General features: G+C 41.6%; 1 protein-coding gene across 5 annotated transcripts in view; it reads right to left on the bottom strand.

The window, feature by feature from the left end:
* The window catches only part of LOC106751048 (lachesin-like), a 164,138-nt gene that overhangs the window by 50,816 nt on the left and 92,515 nt on the right, over positions 1–20,807 (bottom strand). For all 5 annotated transcript variants that reach the window (XM_014631821.1, XM_014631819.1, XM_014631818.1 and 2 more), the window contains 3 exons: positions 17,615–17,822; positions 11,267–11,425; positions 10,687–10,815 (listed from right to left, as the gene is read on the bottom strand). In XM_014631821.1, coding sequence (XP_014487307.1) covers positions 10,687–10,815; positions 11,267–11,425; positions 17,615–17,822 — 496 coding nt within the window. The remainder of the gene's footprint in view (positions 1–10,686; positions 10,816–11,266; positions 11,426–17,614; positions 17,823–20,807) is intronic.

Raw genomic sequence — 20,807 nt, 5'->3', positions numbered from 1 at the left:
GAAATATTTCGATCGCTGTGGCACGAGTTTCCGTAAAAATATCGTCGAAAATCAAGCACGACCGAGGCGTGTCGTGGCTCTTATATTCGAAGCGGAAAGTTGTCGTTGACGCCAAACCGGGGAGTTGCTGCACTTTCCATTTGCATCGAATACGAAGTAAAATATAGCGCATCCGGAAGGTTAGGATGAGAAGATATCGGTGACCAGAGGCGCGAATCCGTGGAATTTTATCGCGGTAACGCTTTCTCTTTCTATACGGCGTAAAAATCGCTGTGATGTATATCAAAGACTTTTCACGATAACGCGGAAAAGAAAGCTAAATGTATCAACGGAATAAATTATCTCCCATTAAGTGAGACCGCAATCCTATCGCAGCGTATCGATTGTCCGCATCAGCAGGTTGCATGGAAGAAGTTAAAAGGTAATGGTGATATGTGCCTTTCTCTCTTTTTCTTTCTCTGCGCATACGCGCTTGTGTGGGTGAGGTAAGCGAAACGTGGGCTAATTCGCGATATGCAAGCTCATAAAAATTCAACGTCCCTCGGAATTCATACGCGTCGTCGCGTCGCGTCGGTGTGGTGCGGCGCGACCGCATTTAAAAAGGGCAAACAAAAGCTGCATCACCGAGCATCACTACATCTCCGTCCCCCATGAAAAGTACCACGGTGTTTCTGTGCTCTTCTCTGCTGCAGCGTTCGAGAGAATTATACCAGGCGGAATGCACTGTCCGCGCGCGCGCGTTCCCGAGTAAGCAAATCGCGCGAGCTGAGATCAAAAACTTTCGTCGCCTGTTCCGTAGTCTCTACATCGTGAACTTTGACACGACTGTGTTTCGCTTTCCGTTACAACGGAAGGAAATGCTGTGATTTCCCGGCCCATTTCGCATTCTTCTTTCGGCATAAATAATGATACGCACTTAATTACAGAAATCTCTCTTTTTCCCTCCCCTCCTCGCTGTAACTTGATTACCGTTGAGCGTGCGCTTGAAATTACCATAAACTGCGCGTTATTGTAAAAAGTGTTATATATGTAAAACTCGCAATCTTATACGAATGTTGTGTGTATTCTAGAAGGATATCTTAAGATTAACGTAACTTCATAGATACGAAAATCATTTTCCCTTTCTTTTTTTTTATAGAACCATAAAATTGAGAAATACATCAAATATCTGTGGAATTCGAATGGATTACATTAGAAAAGTGACGATCGCTCAGATTTACTAACCGAATACCAAGATATACACAATGATATTCTTTCGAAGCAAAGAATAACTCGAAGCGGTGTTTTGCGCTCTGAGTAGCAGAGAGCAGTTCTTTCATTTATCTCACACTTTGACAAATTACGAAACGTTTCTGCGATTCGTACACTCGGACGCAGGAAATTGCGTGTGTGGTGGTATGATATATGTGAAAAAATGACTTTTACGCTCAACAAGCCAGAGAAACGTAATCCGTTTATCCTGAAAATGCTCCTCAGGATAAAAGGCAAAAATCGTATCTAGTCCAGTCGCAGTGTTCAAGAGGTTAACACACTGTTTTCAGGCATCGGGTTAGCTGCATTAGCTAAATTATGTGGTTTTCTAACGTCGCGTAAATTCCTCACCGCACTCGGAAATGAGCAAGTAGTTGACACGCGCGACCTGCGTTATTCCACAAAAGTGATTCTTCAAAGAGGCGACCTCGTGTAAACGCGTTTCGCAAGCAAGGGACGTTGAATAACGCGACGTCCGTCTGCAGCCCGATATTTCATCATATCGCGCGCGATGCTCGCCCTGTGAATCTTCCACTGCGTTGTAGACCGCGCGCGCTATAGTCGAGTTTCCGGCTGTGTTGAATGTAACGGGTGTTAGGAAACAAGTCGAAGCATCTATTTAGGTGCTCTAAAATTGCTTCGCGCGCCGTCCGATAGTTCCGTTATGCTCGGTGAACCAAAAACAATCGGAACAACGTGCTCGTTCCTGCGAAACTCCGTAAAGATACTTAGTCCCGATTGCGGGTGTATAGCGTATATTTGAACGGGGACGTTATGTGGACGGACGGGAAATACTGCATACGCAAACTGCAAAATCGAAACACGCGTTTGTTCGCAGCGGAACACATGTGCGTATATATAACAAATTTAGAAGTCACATTTCCTCGAGTTGTGCGTTAGGAAATTTAGCGAGACCATTGTTGCGACTAAACGCCTCTTCTACTCCGACTTTTAGCCCTGGCTGCTTTTTCGCACATTATACTTCTATTTCTACGTATTCTTTTGTCACCTACGAAGGCACTCTTTGTTCTCTCGGTTCTTTGAAAGCACGCTACTCTTCTCGAGAATTCGCGTCTCTTTCTATATGTGTGTCACCGAGCGCTTTGATATGCTGCAAGAGTAAACAGTGGCCGTTTTTACCGGCGGTCTTAGTCTATGCGTTGAAGAATTTTCAGAGCTGAAGCTCGTACTTTATTTATCGTCCGCGCGAAGTGATCCGTAATTTAACTTTACGCCCTCTCAAACGCTTAATATAACTCGTAACTTTACTTGAACAGGATCTTAACTCGTGGCTTATTCACGGCAGCATTTAACGCGGGCATGTGTTACCCCTTGAAAATGAAAAAAAAAGAGATGGCGTTTAAGCGAACGATGGTAATGGAAATGGTTATTTTAATTTCCAACGATGATTACCCCTCTGTTCACAAAGCGCGCGTATCATAGAATGTTTTCAACATTGAAGAATAATTGACGAACTTGGTATCGATTAATTGCAACTTAATAATTTCGTATTAAGAGAGGGAATGTTATAAAGAATTAAATTAAAATCATTTTGAACGGTTTTAAGAAACGGTAAGGTTACGAACTTTCAAATTTATATCTATTGAATAAAATATTAAAAGCGGCTTTGCTTGGTCCAACCAACGAAAAAGAAACGGGTCTTAAAAGCCGGAATACGGCTGTTTTGGCGTCACTAATATTAATAATATTAATATGTTTACAAGAGGATGAAGCTTGACCGCATATCGGCGCACCGGATAATTTTCCGGCTTACATGCGCGGAAAATAAATTAAAACCAGGCGAATCCTTTTATTCCCGATTTAAATATAATTCTCCATTATCCCTATTCTCCAGAATCGTCCTTTTTAATTCCAACTAAATGTTGCAAAAAATATTGTCTCAGAGTGTCAGAAGCCTAAATGAATAAAATTACTCTGTTGACGTCCTTCTTCTTTTACATACAAATTCAATCACTGTATGTATACCACCTACGTTAAGCAATCTCAGTCGCTTACGATACGAAGTAAAACCTGCAACGAGACGATCGGTCGTTTTTACATGCTTTTCTTTTTTTCGAGCGGACTCATACGCGAATACAGCCTGGAGGCGTTTACGCGTGACACGATTTTCGCGACTTGATTTTTTATATATCTCTCACGAAGTGCTCGGCGTTTCGTCGCATCGGTTTCGACGGCGGATTTCCCACGCTACGTCTCTTCGCATCGTTCGTGCACACGGGTTACCGGGATGAGTGGAAGGGACAGGGGGAGGAGAAGAGAAAGAGGGGATAGGCCACCGAGACACGTTAATGAGTTTTTCAAGGGACGTGCCGGGCGCGCAGAGACGATCGACAAGAGGCTGGAATTAGAGGTGCGAGGAAGCCGCGAGGCTGGGGTCGTCTGGCACCAAGGGGGGAAAGAGCGCGAGAGAAGGTAGCGAAATCGAGGGCCGCTCCTCGAGATCGATTCCCCAGTTTCAAATTTAAATAAACGCCGGCTCGCGTAGCCGATAAGGCCCTCGCAATAGACGCGAACCGTTTTAGTGGCAATCTTTCTTTCTACCGCCCACACTAGCTGGCTGGCTCGACAGAACACTTCGGCAAGATCAATATCATTGGAAAATCCGATCGTTATTACATCGATACTTGCACTAGCCATTCGGAGATTTCGTGGCGCGTTCCACGGCGTAGCGATAAACGGGCCGATCGCGAAAGTAGGTGTGTCTGACGCTGTCACTTTATTCTCGCAGGGATAGTCCTCCCACTAATTATTTCGGCGTTTCGCCTAACGAGAATATCTCGACAGTTATATTTAACAGTCGATAAATTTAAGTTTCTCTTCGGTATGAGTAAAGTTGGGAGAAAAGAGCATAAAAAAGTAAAATAAATATATTCGTATGAGCTATTGTTCCCGAAGAGATCGAGATATTAGTCAATTTTATACACTTCTCTGCCAGATGTAATGCGAGCTGGTAGCTCTAAAGGGAAAAAATGGCAACGACAAAGAATGGCGATTTGTCGCAGAGTGATGATTAATTATAAATTTACCGATAAATTCGCAACGGTTATGAAATCGCATTTTCGTCGGTCGGAAAAGCGAACGATTTCCAGCCTTTACTCGGATAAACCGAAATCAATGGATTCAAATGCCGATCTGTAATATCGGCGCCCACGTGGCGTGCGCCCCAAGCAGAATTCCAATTTCCTCGGGCGTCGGACAATTAAATTACAATCGGCAAACACGATAAGCACGATCGTTCCGATCAGAATGGATGTTCCGGGGTAGCATCGTTTAAATCAAAATGTCGGACATTTTTTTCGAAAAAAAGAGAAGCATGGAAAACACCGTCCCGCGCCGTTCCTCTATGTAGATCGATATTCCCTACAGGGATAGGGACTAAACTTTGTTTCTCTGAAAATGAAGCATCGCGCCTGTCCCGGTATTTTCATACGCGTATAATACTGCAATTACAGCTGTTTACATTGTGATGTTACGAAAACTGTCTTTTCTGTACAAGCGTCAGTGTTTTCAATGGGTGCATCTCTCTTTTCCTCTATATGTCCTATATGTGCGCGTGTGCGAAGGAGATCGTAAATATTTAACAAATTTTCTGAATAAACTTTTATCCCTGCTCACTGGATTTCTCGTTAAAAATCGTTTAGTGAGGAGTGCGAAAGAGCGATAAAAACACGTTTCGAAAGACAATTTTCTAAAACCAACATTTAGTTATTTGCGAGCGCACGTTCATCTCTTGCACGTAATCGAAACAAACAGTATCCTCGTCCAGTTTCGCCGCTACGGACGATGGTATTTAGATTGTAGGAGATACGTGGGCGCGACGATAAGCGAGAAATTAACGAGCGCATCTCTGAAATAATCGATATTTTTGCACGGTAATTCGTACTCGATGTAAAGGTCATTTCTATGCAATTATCTCCGCATACTTGAGTCGGTTGCAGTGAAGCAGTAAGGAACCGAACAGTGGTCAAAGTTACAATCACGCGGTATTAAGCTCCGAACGAATCGTAACGTCTTTAGTACATAAATCGCCAACTTCCATCTGCGTGCGTCTCGCCGAAAATTACCCCAACGAAATTCACGCGAACGAAAGTCACGGTCATCCGACAATTACTAGCAATTACCCCGCTTGGATTAGCGGCATCCCATTTTCCAGCGGGATACTTAACATCGCGCTACAATCGCGTACGACCGCCCTTAGATAATTCCGTTTCTGAGTTTGCAGGTGGCTTAATTTTTGCCGTAACACGTCTGTCGTTGCGCGCGCGCATTCTCTCTCTCGCTCTCTCCTCCACTCTGCTTCGGTGCGTCCCGCGGAGATACGGCACGGATTTTTCTCGTTGCTGATTTTAATAACAGATTGCCACTGGAAGCCGTGGCGGAAGGGGAACAGGGATGTTAGCGTTGGAACCCGAGGGACAAGGAGGGAAAGAGAAAGAGAGAAGGATCGTGCCTGAGTCACTGCTTATACGTGACTACGTCGACGCCGCTCCCATCGCTCCCGTCGCTATCCCCTTGCCTTTCCACCCTCCTTCACCATCCCCTTTTGCCACCTTCGATCTAACCCACCCTCCGTGTCGCATTCTCTGCAATGTTTCGTCGCTACATTCCCCTCCGAATGCGATACCTATACCCGCACCCGCCTACACGAACGACGGACACGTTCGAATAAATTAAAACGATTCTTTCCGTGACCTGCAACCTCATTTCGCCTTCCGCCGCCGTCCGAAGGCATCCTCGCCGACTTAAGAGTGATAAATAAAATTGGCGCGGTCTGTGACGAATTGCGCACCCGAGGCGCCTGTATACATTTATCTCGCCGTTTATTCTCGCCGCGATTATAACACTAGCGTGATTCTTGACGAAAAAAGACACGTTGAGTTTAACGTGTATGAATATATACATTATACTCGAGTTTCAAAAGTGTGCATATTTTATTGATGCGTCTGCTCTCGCATTTGATACAAACGTTACTCATGTACACGCACGCTTCGGAATCAATTGCGTTTTATTTGAAATATTATCTGCTTTTGCATTCTCAGGTACGTATGCGATAAACGATGTCGTCGTTAAAAATAGGTTTTCTAGTTGTGGTTTGGCCGTATAAAATGTTGCATTGGAAAGAAAGAGAGAAACAGTTATTTTTTAAATTAAAATTACTTCTTTATTTTACCTCTTTGTGCATGTACATAGGGATATGTAACTTTCTATGACTTTCAGAAGCTACTTTTTTTTTTTCAATTTTAGTACATTATATATTCGTTCACCTGATGAAACCGCAAAAATTTGTTAATATATAGTTATTACCAAGCTAGTTTGTCTTATACATAAATTTAAATTGATTGTGTTTTATACTCGAACATTATCAACAGTTAATCTCATTCGCGTTCAGAGCATGTTTAACGAGGATTATTTGCAGTATTTTCACCAAATTTTATGAAAATCGGAGGCCGTTCCTCTTTCGCTGGAACTTTATTCAAAAATTCCAGTTTATACACTCGCGCTTCTTAATGGAAATTCGTGCAGAACGCGCTACGCGTATATTTCGGTTTTCTCTCCTTCATCAACAAGTCCGTCTGTCCGAGTCGGGAACGGTGACTTTATCATTCCAAATTTGCTTTAACTAATGAGGGTTAAAAATTATATTCTTCAGAGAAGAGCTATTCTGCCGGAAATAATATTCTTTGACGAAATCCGCCCACATTTCTCGAAAATTAAAATACACAAATGCATAAATGAATCTCGTACAATAATCAGAAAGAACTGATTGGAGTCGTTTTGAACTGTTAGGGAGAAAAAGAGAAAGTACGATATGCAATTATTTCTCGAGCAAACGAAGGAATGAAAGGATTCGAGATGTCATAGACGAAATTTTTTAATTGGACTTGTCATTAAATATAGTATAAAAATCAAAATACGACATCGTTTGCAGCTTGTTATAATTTCATAATTGTACAAGTGTAACGCGCGTGCGTAAATATCTAAATATAAATATATGTTCTCAAATACTAAAACTTGGCGAATATTAATAATCATACCAACAATACGGTGTTTGCTTTTCCGTTAACTATATTAATGACTGCGACGAGGGAGTTCAATTGTGTTACTGAAATTACATTCGCGGGCAAACAAATGCATCGCCGTAAACGCGACACTGTAATCGTATCGGGTTGCTATGTATAGCGAGGATGAAAATATTTTACGAGACGTTTGTAGCGTGGCGACAACATGTTCGACGATAGCTCTATAATTATCGTACTACAATATTGCCACGCACGTTACATTACTAAAGATACGAGGGACGAAATGATAATAGTAATAGTAGCAACAACAAGAGAGGCGTGCATATATGTAACAGTTTTTCAGGTTGCAAACTTGTAATACCATCAGACCAAGGGTCGTCACTGGATGGTTGTAATCCGTCCGACAATTTAATTAATCTTCGCGCGAGCACGTAAAAACGCGCGAAATGCCTTCCGCGGCCATATCGCTCCTTTTTCTTTTCACCTTCTTTTATCCTGGAATTTGTCACTTTGGTTATCTAACGATTATCACCCGAGATACTATTTGATCGATCGTTTCTTAATGATCATAATTTTATCAGATACTAGAGTGCAGCATCAAATAATACGGTGCTTTAAAAAGGAATTAAATACGCCACGCTTTGTTCGTATCAATCGATATGTAAACAAATCGTAACTTCAGATTCACATCGATTAATATTGCATTATACAAAAAGTCGTGCATTTATTCTTTACGACACGATTAGTATGAAATGGAAAGAGACAGATTATCTTGTTCGGATTATTTATAATGCAGTGTATTAGCTGTACGAACAACAAGAGAATATCACGGTTAAATTTCTTGATACTACGTAAGAAATGTGTTTTTTTCTCTAATACTTAATTTAACGATTCGACCGTTTTGTGATAAAAGGCAAGAGATAAAAGGAATCGATGAGTCGCATATTGCATTCTCTTATAAAGAAAATCGACAAAATACTTGTATAAACTATTTTCTGTTCTGTTTTAGCTATGTATCTCCTTTTAAAATGGATATTAATAATAATACGATACTCGGCATATCTATTTTTGCAACCAATAAAACAAATGAGTTATTTTCCGATCTCTCTCGATTTATAAGCGTAAGCTCGTAGAGATAGAGTGCTGTGCAATCTCATCGTTTTCAATATTCCAGCAACACAAATTTATCCCCAGTTATTAGGTTTACCTTTTCGCGAAAATACAATACGCCAAGAGGAAATTTGCAAAGTGTGCTACGTCATGACGATGGTTTTTGCTAATTTCTGATATGACTTCTTGTTGACAACGATTGTAAGGCGTATTGTGAATGAAACTAATGCATTACTCGATTGTAATTTAACATCAAAAGAGCCCAAACGCGCTAATACTCGTTGACTAAAGCCTTTGCCAGTTACGGGATCACAAATGGAATTAAAGGACGACTAAAAGGATAATCCGTAGCGTCAGAGAGTCGGGCGTATTATCCGAATAAATTTATATTAAAATAAAAATTTGAATAAATTTGTTCGACCTTACGGATGAAATGAATATTAGATTTATGGATAATGAATGAAAACATGTTCTCGCACCTATTTATGAATGACAGATATGAATTTTTATACGAATAAATTTGGATTCGTTACTTAATGCTTATATTTAGTTTGTTCTATTATCGTTTTACATCTAATTTATCATTGCAAATAAAATGTACTTAACTCTTTACGCCATATATCCGAGCTTAGAACCGCAACAGAGATACATTCGTCTCTTTTCATTTCTTTTCCAAATATCGTGTGGTTCGCAACCATAATACACCTTTCTTATATTATTAGATCAAATTGAAATAATTCTCGGCTTAGTTACTGCGAAGAACGTCATCATTCTGTTTACGCGTTTGTTTGTTTCGCAGCATCTCGCGCATACGACTTCGAATCGGCTTGAATCTTACGTGGGAGAAACTCGAAGGGAATCTCGTCTTAAGAATACGAAGATTATGTTTTGCATAAGCTTCAACAAACTTCCGCTCTCCTTACTCGACATTATCTCTTTGTAGTCGACTTAAAAGGCGGATGCAATTTTACTTTACGGATAATTAATAATTAAATATCACGGAGCTTTCAAAGGTAGCGGAGCAATATGGTGCGAAGCTGTGATCGTCTTATCTTCATTGGATATCATAATGCTTGTGTTTCGCGAGTGAAGGAGAAAAAAGAGGAAAATTGAATCGCCGCGTCGAGCTCTCGTGTGCGTAATAAATTTGCTGGACGCGTATTGCAAAAGGCGGGCGAGACGGCCGAGTAGCGCGCGAGTGGGAAAAAGAATAACGACGTGCTAAGAGCGATACGCTTCAATATGCACCGGTAAGTACGCGAATGATCCTACCGGAACAGAAGTAAAACGAATGTCGCGATGAGGGGACATGTCATAAAGGAGCTACGAGGAGGAAAGGCACGTGCCCGGTATTTAGGAGAGGCAGTAACGTAACAATAGGCAAGTACAGGGGTGGAAACGGTAATGGTGTGTCGCGGTTCGCCCGAGCTTACTTTTATATCTCGCCAGGGAACCTCCACCGTCGTCTCCCTTTCTCTCTCTCCCACCGCCGTTGTTCCTCTCACACGCGCATTCACACACGGTTGTGACTTTCAACGCCCCTTCTCGCCTCCTCTCTTTATCTCTGCCTCCCGCGCCCGCCGCGCACTATTCCGTCTCTCTCGCTCGGTCGCGCGCTTTTTTACCAGCCTAGAGGTAAAAGAGAAGCGAGTAAGACTCGGTAAAGCTCCGCTTTGTCGCCGGTCTCTCCCTTCTATGTTATTAAATCGTATGTGTTGAACCCTTTTCCGAGCGGAGTATTACGACGCCGCAGTCGCCACTTAGAGGCTGCCTTACAGCTGCAGTTGCACCAGCAGCAGCCTATACTTTATTTGTACTTCTGCTCTCACGAGAAATCTAATTGTCCGAAATCCGGTTACGCGATTTCTTTTTGGAGCCGTCGCTGACTTTTAAGCGGATGCGGCCTTTGACGTATCGGACGTTGCACAGCGAAGACTTTCTGTGAGTTCAGTTTGTTCACTTTCCGGTCGAATCAACGTCTGATAATTAGTGTGTTGGGTAGATTGAGAGGAAGCAAAAACATTTACGAACCTATAAAAAGTTTGTGAATGAATCTAACGAAGTTGACGTTGAAAACGTTTAAATATGGGAAACCTAAAACGTGCTTGGCTGTCTATTTTCAAATTGTTCCAGCAATACTCTTCAGATTTTACCTCGATGTTATTTTGACATCTCAAGTGTCTTTTCTCGCGATAGTTATTAAATTACGACTTTCGCGTGAAAATACCGTATTGATCTTCGCTTTACGACGTTAGTTAAAGGATTGAATACTGAATGTACTTACAGTCAACTGACACCTTAATCTGCTTGCTAACTGTCGGTGGTATGCCGTTGCTGGCGATACATAAATATGCACCCATATCTAGTCTTGAAATTCGCGCCATTTCTAGTGTCTCGCCCTCCCATTCCGCCACTGAAATTGCAATCGTACTGTTTGTTATATACGAATGGTAGTGCCTTACTTTAAAAAAGTCGTAATTTCTTTAATAAGGCGATAAAATTGTAGGATAGTTCTAAAAAAATATGACTCCAGTGCGCGTTTGAAGAACATATTTGTTTTACCACTCAAGAACGGATATTTTGAAAATAGATGTTTCACGGGAAAAATAGATTTTTGTTACGGAAATATCAAAAATAGTTTACTTTTCACGTGCAAAATGATAACAGGCATTATTCAAAAAAAGAATAAATTGTTTAGGATCGCGCTTTGCAGGGCGTGTAAGTTACACGTCATCTGACTCGAATACATTGTGTATAATCCTATTATTTATTTAAAAAAGTACATTTAATCATAATGTTCACTTGCCGAGTCTATCTAATTCATAACTCTCTTAACTATAAAGTTTCTATTAAATCGTACATACCGGATAAAGTTTTGTTGATCGAGATCTTGGAACCATCATCTCTCTTCCAACGAATATTGGGCGTTGGACTTCCGGTCGCTTTACAGGTGAGACTCACGTTGGCACCTTCGCGAACAATTGCGTCCGACGAACTTTGCGAATCGTCGATGTTCGGTGGCACTGTAACAAGAAACGATACTTTTCAGTTTGTCTTTGTAAATTAACAACACTGTCAATCACATCTGATTAATTTAATTTGCACGTACGTTAAAGTTACTAAAAAAATATTACGCTACGAGAAGGAGTGAGGAGAATTTGGGATATCTTACGTATTCATTTTGACACATCCCGCTATGCGAGTAATTCACAACTCGCGCACTTCTACGAGATGCAGATTAATTTCTGTCTTGAGGATAATTCTGAATTTATTTCCTCTGCGAGGCAACAATTGCTCGTTGAAGTGCGCCTTAATTCCCATCTTAAATGCATTCTTATCCCTATAGCTTTATAGAATCTTACGAGATGCGCGTTACTTGGTATATTAGCATCTGCTTTTTAAATAAATAATACGTATCAAATTTGTTATCTCTAGCACATTTTTTTAATATTTCGTGTTCTTTTATTATTTACTAAAAAAAATTGCGGAGCTATCGTAAGAATGAAGGTTTGTGTATGAAACGTCGCGTTGAATTTTTTATTCAGTTTACTGCACTACGCAAAATAATGAATACATTTAGACTTGACGATGAATTAAAGCATCAGCGATGTGCCACGGTGCTTTCGATACGTGAGTTTGAGAGCGTAGGAGCTGGAGAAAGAGGTTTATTTTCAGTTTTTTTTTAAATGTTTGAAACGCATTATTGATAACCATATTACGGGTCGCGCTATGACAGCGATATCATCGCGTATCTCGTATTTATGCATATCGACCACGTCGTCGCTTCTCTCGAGTTAAACGGCTAACCGAGAGGCGTATAATTCAATTATATTGTCGCCGTGATAACGGAAAATATTAGTATATGGACATACGTCGTCTGCAACGTTGACGTTGATCTGGAAATGCAAGTTGCAAGATTGGCTAACGTGCCTAAAGCGATATCAAATATTCTGCCGCTTTCGAAAATACGACACACGAGAGCAAATTGCTCTTTTTACTTCGTATCCTGTTCAGTCCTCGTAATAATTGACAATTGACGAGAAATATTTATGGTACGATGTGCAAAATTGACGCATATTATTTATCATCTTACATATCAAATAGCGTCACATATGTGGTTTCACGACCGACCCGTGTCATTATGTGGTGACAGATTTTTCATATCAATCTACTGTGCGCTGATAGCAAGTATTAACCCAGTATTGAATTACGGTCGTATGGTAACTTGCGTTGCAGTGAGGGATTGCACAGATATTTCTGCGCGAAATTTTCCGGATGAGGTATGCGCGAAACTTTATATTTTATGTATGATGGCAACTCTCTTTTCCTATATCGAAAAAAATGTAATTACAATCGCATCAGTGAAAGAATTATACACGGTCAGGAGAACAATTTTTTTAGTAAGTGTTACAATAATCGATGATAATAGCGCCTTACATGCATATTGTTACTATTATGTTTTGTACTAAAAGATCTAGAAGGAGATATAGTTAAAGCTGAAAATGGTTATAACTTCAGCGGGATTTTTCTGTCCATATTTCCTTGATTAACCTTGGAATACGAATGAGTGCTGCGCGAGATACCGAGACAAATTGGCATTTGCTTCATACTCGTATCTGTATGTCGATTTTTCGCTGAGATATGATCGTTTAAAGGGTTTCAAGTTTTCAAAGGCGGCATGTTATCGGCGGTTCTTTGCCGGCGGCTGCTAACACGCGTATAACACATTGCATCGTGTTCACGTAGTGGAGTTCTTCACACCTACCCCTTCTTCGAATAGCGGCGCGGTCGGCTCAAGAGAGTGGCGCATATCATTATCGTCGGGCCTCGGTCCCCGTGAAACAATTTGCCGCTTGTCGATATCTCTGCATAGAAAAATCGTAGCGGCGTGCAAACAAGCGAATTTTAAAATCGACACTGTCCCATGAGTGAACGTTCGTATCTCTATATTACCGATTAAATTAGCGGTATAATGAAATGCTGTTTATTTTCTCATTTTTTTGAGTTAAATTTAAACTTGTAACTGAAAACGCGATTTTGCTTCGAGCAAATCAGAAAAGAATGAAACAAATCGCATTGTAAGCAATATAATTTTCTAGCTATTCCAGAGTTTATGTAAAGACTTTTGTTACAGTCTAATGTTTCCAATTTGGCAGATCGTCTTTAATTCGAATGTCTAATTATTCATAAAATCTGATGTGATCTATTAATTAGCCTTCCGCAAATTGACATCGAAAATATCTTGCTTCATCGAGATATTTATGGTTGCGGTGGTGTATGAATTATTTATTATACGTTCTGTACGTGAAATTGAATTGTATGTTTAATTTATTTCGATCGTGATATTGGTAAACGAATTTACCGCAATTATATCGATTATATCAATTTCTAAAACAAAAATATTGCCCATTAATGGTGCGCAATAATCAATTATTAACTTATTAGAACGCATCGTTAAATTAACTATAACGCGTTGCATTAATGTTCTTTTTTTTCAATAAATAGATTAAAATCGATATTCTCTGGTATAAGACCGAAATCGATGAAACCTAGGATGAAGTCTGGACTATGAATTTCAGACATTAAAAAATAGAAAATCTCACAGAGGGTTAAAAGGGAGCTTTCTTTTATTGATATTAAAATTGCTCATTAGCGATAAGAGTGATCGTTACGCATGCTCGAATGTCGTTTTTTGAGGCAAATACGAAGCTCGCTTAAGTACGTACAGATAAACTGTACGCACTGAAACAGCGGTTACCACTTTGAACGGTTCGTTTGGTAACACGCACCGCGTGTGAAGAGGACCGTTCTACATATTCATTCCGAGTATAAACTCCGCTGCGTATCTAGTTTCTCCGTGCCATTTACTCCGTGCAATTTTGCACATTCGATACTTACGTCGCGTTTTATTTTTCATACTGTTATCATCGTTGTCACGTCAATTCTTGTCACAAATTTGTCTTGCGCTGTGCAGGTAACATAATAGTCGAATTGACGAGAGGAGATAACGCATACGGTAAAGAATTTTCCATTAAAAATGATCTACTGAAATTTTGTGTTACTTTAATATGGGGAATGTGTAAAGTTTACCGTGCAGTCTACGACAAGATAATTTTTTCGGTTCTCGCATGATTCATTCCACCGTTAAAGAAGGAAAAATTAATAATTCTTCGGCAGATCCCCTCGGCGATTCCCTCAGCGAACGGCATAAATTGCTCCATCCGATCTAACGTCGTTATTCAACGAGAAGAAAAATCCGCCTTTTTGTCCGTCAACAGCCGGGCGGCGGCCGGCGCGCGTACAAGGGAACGCGGCCAATCCTATGAATTACCGCAGGTGTCCGCCGATATCCTGCATTAATGCTAATGCGGGGTGTTACCGAATTGTTGAACAAGGGCAGATTGAACGGCGCGGAGGCGGCCCTCTCGCCATCCTGCACGCCGTTATACTGCAGCCGCGTAACGGTCTGTTGATGCATTATTCAAGCGCAAACGCCACCCCTGCCGCGCGTGTTGCCGCGCTGTTGTTGTGCGTTAACTTGTCCTAAACTCCCGGCAGCACAACGACGTTCGAGAAACGTCGGAGGAGCTCCGCTCAACCATTCGGCGGTGCTTGGGGGTAAACCAAACGCGCGGTAACCGTATTCTTACAGCGCTGCGCAAAAATATACATTATCGCGTCTACCACGTATCGAGGTCACCAAATATTAACAATTCTAAGGAGGGTTGCCCGTTCGTTCGTCGCGTCGGGGGATTCGGCTTTCTCATTTTCTCCGCGGTCAAAGGAAAATACCGTCCCTTTTGGCGCGAAAGCAGTCTGTCGATTTTCCCACTTCTCCCGAGAGGTGTCAAATTTGAAATGAAATGCTATTTCAACGGTACTGTACACGATTACTTCACAATAAAATCGATAACCACGGAACTTTAAAGAAGAACTCAAGGATCGTGGGGCAATTTCATTCGGCGACGTGGAGAATGTGCGCGGTCTTGATGTCCCGTTATCAGTGACACCGCTGAAAAGTTAACGATCCTTCGTGAGAAAATGACGAAGAAAATAATAAATAAGAAAATAAGTGGAGTAAAATTCTTTTATACGAAACGTTGCTTCCAAGAGAGTTGAAGATTGTACATTTCACGAGATCTTTGAAAGCTTGGATGACTCTCAACGACCCTCGTAATACGTTGGTAAACTTGTTTTGACGGCGGTTACGCTGTCGACGAGGTTTGACGAGAAAATATTACAAACGTGAGTTTTTAATAATTTAGCATGCAATTTTTCATTATGAAGTGTCTTGGAATCACGTTTCCTTCCATAACAGTTCCCTTGAAAGTCGCGCGTAAGTTGCATTGCAATTGATTTTGTACAGTCATGATGAGCTGTCTTAAACATCGATTTGCTCTGACGTGGTTAACATTCGAAAGACGAAACGCACGCCAGGATGACTATTGAATTTCGTCGTGAGTGAAGTAATGGTAAACTGTAGATGGCTAATTACGGTGTACCCTCAGGGTATCTAACATCAAGCTCATATCTCATTCTAACAATAAGCAGTCTGATACGTCATGTAGCTCACTCGCTTATTGATAACGCAGAAATTTCATACGGCGGAGACACATCGTAAGATTAAAATGCAACATACGTTTCGACGCTCGGATCAACAGGTGTCTTTTTCTTTTCTTAAGTAATCTCGCTCGCGGTAATTTATGAATCTCATGGGCTTCAATATATTTTTTTATAATATCTATCAAAATGATGTCTGGCATCGTTTTAGCTCTTTTCGGTGTACGTGAGCATCAGTTATCGCTTCAGTTATCGCGAAACGCTGTTACAACGAATGCAAAGCCACTGTAACGGCGTCTAGGAATGGAAGTATCGCATCGTATCGTTAATCCCGCTTCTTCTCCCTTCGAACGATCGTTTAATCGACAATCTCTCTTCCGCGGAATAAATTATCCATCGCGCGTGGCGGCGGTAAATGTGGAGACAGATAATACCTAAATGCATCGGCGGAGCTTGTTACGCTCGATGTAGTCATGGCAGATTGCCATTGTGTCGGCTTCATCGGCATTATCACGAAGTGCCGAGAGAGTACCGCGAGGAAGTCTTGCGTGTGTTTGTGCAGCGGAGGGCAAGAGTCCCGTGGAAACAATTAATCTAGCCCTCTGATTACTCCTCCGACGCATCTCGCAGCCCCGTCCTCTGTATCGTCGCTCTCGCTTTAACGTTGGGTCACAGTCGAGATGTCAAAACTCGAGATATTAATGTGTTCTCTCAGCTGGCGGAGGGATGGCGGACCGCCTCTCCGGTCTTATAGATACTCTCCTCTGATTAAATTATTATAGCTCTGTAAGATTAGCGGAATACTCTTTCACTCTCGAAATCTGCTTAGACGGCCGCGATAAAATGCTTATGTTCCGTTTCATGTAAACTTCAGGAACGGGGCGAGCTGACTCCATTACGCGAAATGAGATTTATTCGGAGCGTCTAATGGGTTCACAGTGCGATACGATAAGGTCGTAAATAACAATCGATCGGGGCATGTTCTCGGTTACGGATAATGATGCTGCAGAATTAACGTTAAATGTTCTACATGGTTCTTTCCTTCTTGAAAACGGCAAAATATGGAAAATGAAACGCCCCCTAAAGATAATATGTCAAAAACAAAATGCATTAATAATATTAAATTTCTAAGATATGATTCCTCGTCTTTTGCTCGAATCCTAAAATAAGCCGTAAGTGCATTTGATTAAAAAGGCATCAGTTCACGAGATTCCGTATTTCTCGTGAACTGATGCCTTTTTAATCAAATGCACTTACGGCTTATTTTAGGATTCGAGCAAAAGACGAGGAATCATATCTTAGAAATTTAATATTATTAATGCATTTTGTTTTCGACATATTATCTTTAGTGGATATAACATATAACAATGCTTATGAATTTTATGATGTTATCGCAGATAATATGGAATTTAGTTAATAATTCATCTCCTGCATTAATTATGTCACTATCTTTATAACGTTTCTAGATTTGGAAACTGAGAAGATCGAATACACGCCTTGTTAATATGTGACTGCAAACTTGTCTGTTATTGATTATTATAATAATAATGGAGAAAAATCGATGAGAAAATATATAATATGATAAAAATATAGTGAAGCGACGTTAACGCGCAAAAGATAATATATTGCGCCAATATAAGTAGAAATCTTACCTACGACGTGTAGATAGCCATATTGCGTTTTGGCGGCGGCAGTGTTAATCTGGCACATGTACTTTCCCTTGTCCTCCTCGTGCACGTCGTTGATATGTAGGAACCAGGTCCTGTGCTTATCGTGCGACACGGATATCCTGGGGTTCCTGGTAATAACATGATTCTGTACCGTCAGAATAGCGCTCTTGTCGAAAAGCATCCAGGCCACCTGAAACGAGACGAATATCGTGTTACATCGTAAACGCAGTTCATAGTCACGTATCAATTACCACGAAGTTGTTGTCCCTTCTTACAATAATACTCGTCGACAGCTTCCCATATTTGTTTATTAATCTTTTTATCTGTAGAATCATTACTAGTTACAGAATATCATTTTTTTCCGATTTGTGCAAGTAAAATCAAATTCGAAGAGTATAAAAAGTAGAAATATACCTAACAACAATATAAAGAGGAAAGCCTGTCTGTAAAGAGACAGATGATCAATGAGGCTTTCAAGCATGGAATGATCTACAAACCTTCCTGTTGTTACAGATATTCAGCAATGGGATAAATCGCTCTGGGACTTCGAGGGCGTTCCTTACGGATATCCAGCATGGTATTCGAACTAACGCGCGATATATGCATACGTGCGCCCGATGTTTTATACGAGCAAAGTTTTCCGTCCGCGAGAGTGCACAATGCCGCTGTTCGCCATGCGGACAAATAAAAAGCGTACCCCCTAGAGAGCCCAATGCTCCCATCTCTTTTGTTAAAATGACCACTTATTGAAAATCCGGATGGTTGCTCTTCGCCGCCGAAGAACCACTTTGCGTAGCTCGTCGAATGGACGTCGATTGTTATTCTCGTCGAGATATGTAGTTTTCCGGTTTTTCTTCCGCGAAGAGACGGGAGATGGAGATAAGTAGAAAATATCGCGACAACGACCGGGAGTGCTCTGAGATATTTAGCCGATTTCCCTATTCACGTCGAAGAAAGTGAAGGCTGAAGAAAGGCAACAAAGGAAAACGAGGGAAAAGAATGAAGAAAAATTCTGATCTCTCATTCGCTCGCTGCGAAAAGTCCCTGGAGAAATAAGAAGGGCAGCAACGTGCTCTTTTCCCGGGCTCAAGTACGAGGAATGTTGCATTTACTTCAACACAGCCGCTCCTTTTCACAATGTGCAAATGCACTGTTGTACGGACAAGCTATATCGTGATAACGTCGCGACGCTAACGGAGGTTTGTGTGTGTGTGTGTGTGTGTGTGATCAAACTAAAAGTGAACGATTTGCGCGGAAAAGTAGCAATACCACGATGTATTATATTTTTAACAAAAATAACACATATATATTAGAGAGAGGAAGAGGGGTATATTCGCGTTTCAGTTCTCTCCCAAACATGCCGAAATAAAGCCGTCAAAACTCCTTACAATCGACTAACGCAATAAACGATCCTACCAGCCATAAGTCTCTCGGCAACTATTCGGAACGAAAATCGCGATCGTTCCTCGCGTCTTCCGAGCGTGACCGAAATCTCGGTCCCATTTATCCAGTTGCCGGCAGTTATCTCTCCGCCCTCGCGAAAATATACGAATCATGGAATCATCACGCGTAACGTCGATGGAATTGTACGGATGTCGCGAGAGAAAGAACCAGTTGACACTCTCGTCATGCGAACTTTCCGCGCAACAATCCAGCGACGATCTGGGCTGGACATTTTTCCAACAATACTTCATTGAAAATGAAATAAAACGCATTAAACGTCTCGGATGTAATTTCTCCGGTACTTCTAGAGAACTTTCCTTAACTCCGCGAGGTTCTTTCGAAAATTCTTGGAAAGGATCCGGATACGAGAGAAAATAAGTTGTACAAGGTAGACACTTATGCTCCATGCGGGATGGAAAGCATCTCCGACTCACTTTATCCTGCCGCGCGGAAAATCGAGCGAGATACCAACGTGATTCGCGATCATTTTCTCCGATCACCGGTAATTCCGAGAGACGCGCTTCTTTCACACTACGATAATCCACGTAAAAATGTCACAAGGGAAAACGATAAGATACTCTCGGTGCAACATCGAATCCCTGACTTTTCCCTACGTTTTTCATGCCTTACTTCCATTTTGTCACGCGGATAATCCGACTCGCGGATTCAAAATTGGCAGTCCATTAAGCCCGAGACATGCGCGGCACGACGCGAGCTACTTGGAAGGCAAGTTCGCATCTTTTCGCCTTTCTTTCGAATGCATCAACATGCAAGCCGCACGAAAACTAAGATGGATGCGCGAACGAGAGAGGGGTTTGCTCTAGGAGTTTGTTCCCCAAGAGCATGGTACGAAGCATTGATTCCTCGGTGCGAGAGGAGAGTTACAGCTTTGTTTACTACGACGAGGGCGACGAGCTCAGCGCCGTCCAGTCTGGCTTGGCGCTGGCTATGCGCTGTCGGTGTCTTCTTTTCTTCCACGTCTCCTTCTTCCGTCCCCCCCCCCCCCNCCCCCCCCCCCCCATGAAACGTCTGGACCGGGAGACCTATAGTTAACGTCAAGATCAACTCTCCTCGTCCTTTCAAACGTTCTTCTTCCACGCGAGTACTCCATGGTCTCCGCGTACGCAAACACATTCACCACCAGGCTAGGCGGTTTATACAGAACCATGGAAAGCGAAAGAGCGGCGAACTGAGCCAACCGACTGGTCGTGCCCCTCCCGACGTCGACTCGTACCACTAGCCATTGTGTATGTAGAAAGTTGGAGCACATTCCGCCTGAATGTATTACAACCACTTAACCCGCAAGCTGTCGAGGCCGCCGAGAATTCATGCGCCGTATGAACCGCGCTTAACGGAGGTGATACTTCGTTTAATCGGCGCATTAAACGCTCCCTAATTAGTAGACCCATACTCAATTACGGAGAAATCGTACGAATTCTTTTCTCCGTAATGTACGTCGAAGTAAATTAGTTTCTTCGCATGTCGTCCCACGATTCCGTAAATGGACGGACTGATCAAATATATCGGGAATTTTGTTATTTCGCAAATGGACGTATAATTTCACCTGAATTCGTTACGCATTTTCGACGAAGAAGGATCCTTACGACACAGTCGATAGATTTATAATTATTTATTCAAACGCGCGCGCGAGAGCTTTTGGCATATTTTGCCTATTTGTATAATCGAATGCTAACAGTGACTCGCGGGAACATTAATGCATGATTTATCGTTT

Source organism: Dinoponera quadriceps, unplaced genomic scaffold, assembly GCF_001313825.1.
Source record: "Dinoponera quadriceps isolate SergipeBrazil2010 unplaced genomic scaffold, ASM131382v1 scaffold6073, whole genome shotgun sequence".
Taxonomy (NCBI): domain Eukaryota; kingdom Metazoa; phylum Arthropoda; class Insecta; order Hymenoptera; family Formicidae; genus Dinoponera; species Dinoponera quadriceps.
The sequence above is the reverse complement of the archived record's forward strand: the minus strand, read 5'-3'. Positions and strand labels throughout refer to the sequence as shown.